Here is a 9,383-nt window from a genome sequence, read left to right on the forward strand (position 1 = left end):
ATAACATACACTCAATTATAAGCCCTTCTGACCTGGCTGAATTTCACTAGTTGATCTCACAATACACCAGGATGAAGTTGTGGCTTATAGGGTTCTTTGTTACATTAGTTGTCGCCAGGCCAAAACAGGCTAGTACTTTTTGTCATTATTACTTATTAATCAATAAACAATTAACAGAAAATCTTAGATCTTAAACTTTTCCCAAAAATTGTCATTTTTTTCTTTTCTTTTCTTTTCTTTTCTTTTTTTTTTTTTTTGCGCAATGGATATTATAACGATGATTGTAAATATTATTACATAAATTTCTAACGTTATGTAAAATATTTAATTCTTCATAAAAATAATGAACTTCACCACTCCGTATTTTAGGAAGTACCAGATGGTAAGTTCGGCTGTTTACTTTTTACAGTAGTTTTTTAACTTGATTCGGCGGTGAAATTTAAATCAATGAATGATTTATAAAAAAAAAATGGTTACTAAACATTTTAAGTAGAATCGAATAAAAATGAGTGATTTTTTTTTTTAAACTAGGATTTGATCAAGCTTATCCTGAGGAAAATCCTGGTAAGAGAGTTTAAATAAGTAATCAATCATTCAATTCATGTACCTATTTATTAAATCGAATTCCTTTTATTATTATTATTTTCATTATTATTATTATTATTATTATTATTATTATTATTACTTGCATTATTCTGATTCCTATTTAGTAAAACTGTGGTACCAATCTTTTATATTTTTAGGTTTGTTCGAGGGTGACATGGAGCTGATGCCTGAACAAGAATCAAATGTATGTGAGACGTGCAAATTATTGTTAATAACACTATGCTAAAATTAGGTTAGTAATTTTGGTAAATTCTGTAAGAAAATAAACCTTTATAAGAATATGTGCTCTATTTCAGCTTAGAAATGCTATAGGAGATACGAGATATCTTTGGCCACATGGTGTTGTTCACTATACTATCGATAGCCATCATGCAGGTATGACCTGGTCAATCTTTTTCTTAAGATGATTTCGGTCCCTCGCTTTATCTTTAAAAGGCTGTGGGTTTGAACCAGAGTTTGGAATTAAGAATGAAGACCCAAGAAAACTTTCTTTAAATGATAATAAATGATAAAATGATTAAATGTAATAAATTTTCTGGTGAAAATTTTTCGACATGCTGAAACTTTTCTTTCAAACAAGATCACAGAATCATTATTTGATCTTGCCAAGTTTTATTGTAATCAGATTTATCCGTTAAAGATAAATAGTTGTTGAGAGCGACATTTATCACTATGTTTCTGAATTTCTTTTGAAATTTATTTTTCCGGATTTATGTGGTCCCCTCATGATGACGCTTAGATGTTGTAATTCATTAGCATGGGCAAGCCCTGGGCACGTGTTTTTGGCGTTTTCATTTTTCTCCTTTTTCAGGTACAGACGACGTACCTTCTTTTTTTCCAATACGAAGTACCTCTTTTTATGTATTTTTTTATGCAAATGTTCAAAATATTTATGTGATTTTGAACTAAAACCTTTGAGAGATTCTAACATTGCCAAACATAATAATACTGAACCCTTAAGCCTCTCTCTAAAATCTGCTATGATAAAATTAGAGATTTGATTAGACCTTCTGTGCATTTTTGTAAAGGTATATCCCAACTTAAATCTACACCAGTTTCTTCTACCAAACAAGTGTACATCTAAATTTTCCTATCATACACTTGCCTTCAGCTACTAATAGCATCTTTATTCAAGCGTTTTCTTAAATTTTCAGCAATTCCATCACACGTCCAGTTGTTCAAGGACGCCATGCAGGAAATCATGGATAAAACCATGGTAAATGGCAAGAAGTGCATAGACTTCAGGCCAAGAACAAATGACGCTGCCTACATCCAATTCACATATGGATCGGGGTAGAAATTTCTTTTCAAAAACCCTTATGCCATTTCATTATGCAATGTTATTACTATTTAAATATGCAAAAAGAAATTAATAAAATTATTTTGTATATATCTTTGAAATTTCTTTAGCTGTCATACACCTGTTGGTTACCATGGCAGACGTGCTGACGTAACATTAGGAACAGGATGCCTGAGGAAAGGAACTGTGATGCATGAAATTTTACATGCTCTCGGTTTCTGGCACGAACAAAGTAGAGCTGACAGAGACAACTACGTCAAAATTCACTTCGAAAACATTCAACATGGTGGGAATCAATTCTTTCAAGTGGTTGAAATTTAAGTTTTCAGAAATATTTATATCATAGAGAAATCATTTTTCAGTATTTCATATTTATATTAATGAGTTAAATTCGTGTTTGGTGATATTTAGGACACGAAAGAAACTTTGATAAATACAAGGTAGGACCTCAACTAGATATGTTGAACGAACCTTACGACTATGGATCCGTGATGCACTACAGCGCCTATGCTTTCGCCATCAACAGACGACAAGTCACCATTGAGACTCTGCAGCCCGGCGTGACGATCGGTCAACGTGTTCGACTGAGCGACATCGATGCCAAAGAAATTCAGATTCGTTACGGCTGTATTCCTAGACCTGGATCACCACCAGGTGGCGCTGTAACAGGGGCTACCTCTGCTCCTCAGGTCACAGTGCATCATCAGACCGCCACCCCACGTGAGTCTACTTTCTTATGCTTATTCAAACAAAATTCTGTGCAAATAAAGGGAAATTTCATGTAGTAGCATTTTAAACCTGCCTTACATCAAACTGTCAAGAAATGCTGTTTTTGCATCAGCATTTTAAACATTGCACCGCAAAACTTCGGCAAAGGATGACTGCACTTAACGCTGGGGTTTGGTTCTTTTTCGGTCGCTTCTGTTGCTTTCATATGTTAACCTAATTTCACTTTCATATTTATTAAAGATTTCTGTCAATTTGGTACCAAATTTATATTTTAAAATGAATTTAGACTGTGATACAATAAACTAATTCTATGGTTTTTGTCATTTCTGTTTTCCAAATATAGAGAATTTACACTTACCTGCCTTTGATTGAACAAAAGGTAGGCATTGGAGGTGGAGCTAACTTTGATTGTAAGAATGGGTCTGAAATTAGGCTAGAAAAATAACAATGACGTATAAAAAATACGTGATCACACTTTGCAATCTCTTTCTTTATTCTGTATGGCACAAGTACACTATTTACAAAAGTTTCAAAACGAAATTAACAATATGAGCACGTCCATGTTAGGTAAAAAGATTTTAAATCGGTGTCTAACAATTTAACGTGTTCGAGCACAATGTTTAGTTAGCACAAAATATGCCACCTTACAATTTAGTTTCACAGAGTTACCTGAGGGAAAGTAGTGAATTATAATATTCCATATGTCACAACCCTTGGTTAAAACAGAGAGAACAAATGTAAGAAGATGCATTTTTTTCTCTTTTAAACCACGAGCGCATGTTTGTCTATTATTCTGCTTTTGACACAACATTATAAATAGAAATTTACAACTACTATTCAACGAAAAACAATAGACAAACATAAGCAGACTATGTATAAAGTGAGCGAAAGAGTGGGCATACTAATTATCGTACGGAGATTCAAGAAATTATGATGACCCCGCCTTTGAAAACAGATTCGTACTTTGTAAATACATTTGTACTTACTTTTATTTAAGTAATTTCGCAAAGTTGTAGACTTGATGTTGACCATTCCTGCAATTAAAAAGAAAAAAAGGTCGTTTATTTTGTCGCAAATTTCGCATGTCCTTAAGTGCTGTCATCCTTTCATTTTGTTTATTCAATGCATAGGATGTTCTTCAAAATCACAAGGAAAGGCTTTAGACATAACCTATTTGTCGACATCAAGAATTCCACATTTTTGTTGGAATTGTACTAATTGATCTAATTGATTCATATAGATATTGTCAATTTAATTTACTCATGTGTCGATTCTGTTGCGTATTGTCCTTATTTCTCGTTTTAGATACATTCCCATCCAATGGAGGTATGTTGTTGTAAATGTTCAACGGATATATGTCTCGTATGAGAGAGAAAGAGAGTCGTTTTGTTACGTTAAACACTGTCTGTTGTGCTTTTTAATCTTTTTCTTCTGAGGATAGGTAGATTGGTGATATCTGGATGATTTTCACGGTCACCAGAGTATTGTGCTTAAATTTTAAGAATAAGCTTTATGTTTTATAAGTCATTTCTTTCTTATAAATCTTTGAAAGAACACTTTCCACATAGTTCTAACTGCCAAGGTATATCTTTACTTCAATATTCAGTCCTTCAAAATGCTAACATAGTAGTTCTTTTCAAACGTTTGCTACAGAAAAAGTTGGTACTTGTATTTTATTAAAGATTTATTCAAATTGAAATATGCGTGTTCGCATAACAAGTTCATAGATGGAATATTTTAATTATGCACCATAAAAATAATAGAGTAAAAATGATCTTACAGGATGACCTTTTAATTCCTTATTGACAGCTGCTACATGCACTTTTGACAATGGACTTTGTGGATGGACCCAATCCACAACAGATAACCTTCAGTGGACAGATGGACATGGACGTACACCTAGTGCCAATACCGGACCCACCACTGACCACTACGGAAGTACTTCAGGTAAAACTTTCCCTATTTTAGTATTTTACACCTGAGGATGATTCGTCGTTTACTTCGTGTATTAAACAACAGGCTTTCTACTGTACCTACATTTTCCTACTATTTCTTTTTGATCTTACTTTATCCTACTTTTCTTGAAAATCCTCCAACTATTCCTACTTTTTAGTCACGAAAGAAAGAAGTGAAAGGTATCATAATACAGATGAAAAGAGATTGAGAAAGTTAAAGTAAAATAAACTAAAATAGAAAAGATTTTAAATCAAACTGAGTGAGAAAAAGACAATGTTGTTTTTCTAAAGAGTATTCAAGGTGATAGCTAGGCATATACAAGCGCTTCCACCTAATAAAGAACTGAAACTGGTTTTGATATACACCTCGTTATCAATTTACATAGCAAAACACTGTTCATGAAACGACAACCATGACACCACAATGTACAATGATTTTAAATTAAGTGTTATCACTTAATATTCTAGTAGATGAGATCTCCAGTTTTCAGAACTACTTTTTGAATGTGTAAGGTGCACTAAAAATAATAATGTAAGTGGGATTGCAAATTACAAATTATTTAATTAAAATGAATGATATATGTAACAATATATGTAGAGCTTAGGATGAAAAGCACACGACTTGTCAGATAAAATCCCATCATAATACAGGAGAGCCCTTTTCTACTTAATTATAAAATTTCATGGCGAAATAAGAATTTTTTATATTGAAATTCAGTTAATATACTGTCAGTAATATTCTTTTGGGGACACTAAAATTAAGCTGTTCAGCTTCCGGGGACTTTGCCCCCCGCACCCCGAACCAGGGCTTTGCCCTGGACCTACTGGGAGCCTCAAGGCGGTCCACAGAACCCTCTTCCTTTGTTTCCATATCAAGTAGTCCCTAGCTACACCTCTTGTAAATGTTTAGTTAATATATGTGTAATTCCAGATGCGAAGTCTCATGGTGGTTATGCAGTCTGAGACTAGATTTGCATTTAATTCGAGCAGTGATAAAATTATTACCAAAAGATGATAAAAACTAGCTTTTCTGGTAAATTTCCTACTTTTCCCTAATTTTTCCTACTTATTTTTACTAAATATTTTATACTTTTTCCCCTAATCTTTCATCAGGTAGATTAGAAAGCCCGATACCTATCCAATTTTAAGATGAAAACACAACAAAATATCTTCTATTAAGAATCTATTTAGTAGTAATAAAATGTTTTCTTTAGAGTTTTTTTTTAAAAAGAAACTGTGTAGGTCAAATGCAAGCTCTAATAAAATGATAGATGTGACAGTGAAATGAATAGCCATGCACCTCTGATAATCTGATTCTTATCTCCTTTAAAAAAAACTGTACACAGACTTTAATATCCATTCTAACAATGCAACCAATTCATTGTTTCCTTCATGTGTAGAAGTTTATTTTTTATGAACATGAACTGCTTTTGATGATATTCAGGACATTACCTTTATATGGAGGCTTCTGGCCATTATCAAAAGACAGCAAAATTAGACTCGCCATCTTACCCAGCTGGTCAGTACTGCTTCAGCGCTTACTTCCATATGTATGGACAACAGACCGGGTATCTGTCATTCAATCTTATCCAGCACGGCCACACCTACCACATGAAGAGGTATACTGGTGATCATGGCAACAGGTGGCTTCATCTTAGACTCAGTGTTAATATCCACGCTACCTTCCAGGTAATAATATTTCAGATGGATTTCCCCCTCCCAAGTGAAATACTTTCATTGTAAAATGTATGTAAGTTTGCGCTTCTTCCTTTGCAAATGATCAATGCACCGTTGCATCAATATTAAAATCGGTCGGTGGGAGGGGGGATAAAAAATCATTTGCAGTCTTAGTACTATAGCTTTCGATACCATAAAAACTCTCCCAAAATACCATAGTTAGGGTTATTAGAAATTAGAAGAATAAAAATTATCAAAAAAGATTGGACTCGTGATCAAAATGCATTGAAATTGATTTTAATCAGGAATCATGCTTAATTTGTTTAAAATATCCTCTTTTTGGATATATATAAGTATTGCAAAAGACAGTCCTTATCTTGTGGAGTTGGTCACATGTAGACAGTCATACGGTAGACAGCCTCTAAAAGAAAAAATATTTAGTATATTGATGACCTATTGCTATTCGTTTTCGTCCGTCGTCCTGCGTTAACCTTTGAACATTTTCAGCTTCTTCTCTGCAACTGCTGAACCAATGTCAACAAATTTTGGCATAGAACATCTATGAGTAAGGGGGAACAAAAATTTTAATTTCATGGTCCTGCCCTCCTAGGGGAGGGGGTGCAATCTTTAAAAATCTTCTTCTTTACTCCTTGACACCAAGCAGTCAAACTGATAACATGATTGTAATAAGCATTGAGCCCTCTACCAAATTATGAAATTCATGGCCCAAAGGTCAGGGGTTCTAGAGTTAGGATGGGGCTCTAATGATCATATAGTGAAAATGCATAAATTCTTTAAAAATCTTCTCTCTCCCTGTATATAAAGTAGATAAACTAGGTGCATGGTTATGATGATCAAGGATGCCTCTTCCAAAATTGTGAAATTTTCTGTTGGAAGGGGGGGGGGGCTCTATTGACTATACAGTGAAAATGCATTATTTCTTTGAAAATCTTTTTCTCTGTTCTTAGGTATTTAGCAGATGAACCAAATACATAATAATGATGAGCAAGATCGCCTCTTCCAAAATTGTGAATATCTTGGCCCCTGGGTAAGGGGTTCTGATGTTATGGGGCTCTATTGATTATATAGTGAAATTGCATTAATTCTTCGTAAATCTTTTACTCTGCCCCTGGGTATTTAGCAATTAAACTAAGTGCATGGTTATGATGAGCAAGGATGCCTCTTCCAAAATTGTGAAATTTGTGGCCCCAGGGTCAGGGGTTCATGCGTTGAGGGGACGGCTTCTATATAAATAGTGGAAATGCATTTTTATTATTATTATTTTTTTTTTGAAAATCTTCTCTGCCTCTGGGTGTTTAACAAAAAAACTAATTGAATGGTTATGGTGAGCAAGGATGTCTTTTCAAAAAGTTTGAAATTCATAACCACGGGGTCAGGGATTTCAGGCTAATGAGAGGTTCTTTTGAATATATAATAGGAATGCAATATTTCTTTGAAAATCTCCTCTGTCCATTGTATTTAAGGAGACATAATAAGTTCATGGTTATGACGAGCAAGGGTGCCTCTTCCAAAATTGTGAATATCTTTGCCCCTGGGTCAGGGGCTCTAGTATTAGGGTGGGGCTATGTTGAATCTATAGTTAAAATGGATTATTTCTTTGAAAATCTTCTTCTCTGCTCCTGGGCATCTGGAGGGCAAACATAATATATAAAGTTGCAATAAGCAAGGGTGTTTTTATCAGATTTTGAAATTCTGTACCCTTTGGTCAATTTATTAATTTCTACTAAAAGAAGTTATTCCCCTTTGCTATTCACCTATGATAGTTAATTACTGTAAATAAGGTAACTTAAAAAGGTCAATTGAATAACAGAATTATACAAGAATTTTTATAATATTTAATACAAAAAGTACTTTCATAGTTTTTAATGGTCAGGTAGTCTTAAATAATAGATAAATGAAAATGGGACACCGTATCTTTTTACATTAAATAATCTTCAAAGACTAATAGAGGCCAATGTGAGGGGGAATTAAATGTGTTAACTAGCAGTGCTTTAGAACTATTGTTTTGTTTTGTCTGCATTGGGATTGTGACAAATGGCGAAAGTACAGGCAAATAAATAAATCAACTTTGAGATTTGTTACTGAGTACTAAATTAATATTTTGCTGATCCCTGATTATCCCATTTCTCTTGCTTCTGGGCAACATAGTTTTATTTGATATCAGCTTATTTTATTTTAATATATGAATCGTTACATTATACTTAGATGACCGTTAAGACCCTTGGGCCTTTTGTTTTCTTATAGCATAGTTTGTGTCAGGCAGGTTATAGTTTCCATAATATTGATAGAAAAATGTTTGTTTTATATATATTTGGCAGTTATATTGTAATATAAAGAAATAACAAATATTCGATTTATTTGCAACAAACACATTATTTCTTGAATTTTGATTAAAACTATTGCATTTGATAGTCCAATTACTAAACAAATTGATCAGTTTTTCGATGATAATCATCAGCCCATCATTAAATGTAACAGAATATAACGTCACTGGCATAAAAAAAAGTTTCAAAGGGGTTTTGTAGGATTTCTACTGATATGCAGTAATGATATCATGGTTGAATTTCAGTTTGAGATTGAAGGACATACCGGAAGTGGTTATCATAGTGACTTAGCCATTGATGACCTATCCGTTACACCTGGCCACTGTTAGTAGTCCATTTGTTTCTTAAAAATTTGGTATGTTGGTGGTATAATGATGTATTTTTCCAATAAAAGTGAAGTGTTTTTTCCGAAGGAATACTTTGCCATGACATTTTTTATCATTAAACAATGTTCAAACATATGCAAGTCATTTTCAGAACTGTTCATTGCAGACATTTTCAATGGTTAAACAGAATATTTGGGTGACGCACATAAACTAAAAAAAATCACATGACTGTATTAAAAATAAAATGCAAAAATATCTTTTACACGTAAGAAAAAAAGCTCCAGGTACATGTATAGGAATAAAGGAAATGTATCTAAGCCTTGAATAAATTGCAGTGTTGTATTACTGAATCCTTATGTGAATCGTATCTTTATCCTTGCTGTGTATCCATATCCAGTTGGTCGACTTAATCTGCATATTTCTGGGTTATATTACATCACTATGA

General features: G+C 33.4%; 1 protein-coding gene across 1 annotated transcript; it reads left to right on the forward strand.

Moving 5' to 3' along the window:
* The first annotated feature begins 262 nt into the window (after positions 1–262).
* On the forward strand, positions 263–8,966 carry LOC133177056 (astacin-like metalloprotease toxin 1). Its single transcript, XM_061312147.1, has 12 exons — positions 263–283; positions 370–382; positions 532–564; positions 744–790; positions 903–981; positions 1,761–1,899; positions 2,017–2,192; positions 2,318–2,626; positions 3,941–3,961; positions 4,445–4,582; positions 6,035–6,279; positions 8,858–8,966. Exons 1-12 carry the CDS (start codon positions 263–265, stop codon positions 8,939–8,941), a joined length of 1,305 nt encoding a protein of 434 aa, XP_061168131.1. The 3' UTR covers positions 8,942–8,966.
* The last annotated feature ends 417 nt before the right edge of the window (positions 8,967–9,383 follow it).

Source organism: Saccostrea echinata, unplaced genomic scaffold (genome assembly GCF_033153115.1).
Source record: "Saccostrea echinata isolate AGI-Se365-2 ecotype Australia unplaced genomic scaffold, CSIRO_AGI_Sech_v1 ptg000086l, whole genome shotgun sequence".
NCBI lineage: Eukaryota > Metazoa > Mollusca > Bivalvia > Ostreida > Ostreidae > Saccostrea > Saccostrea echinata.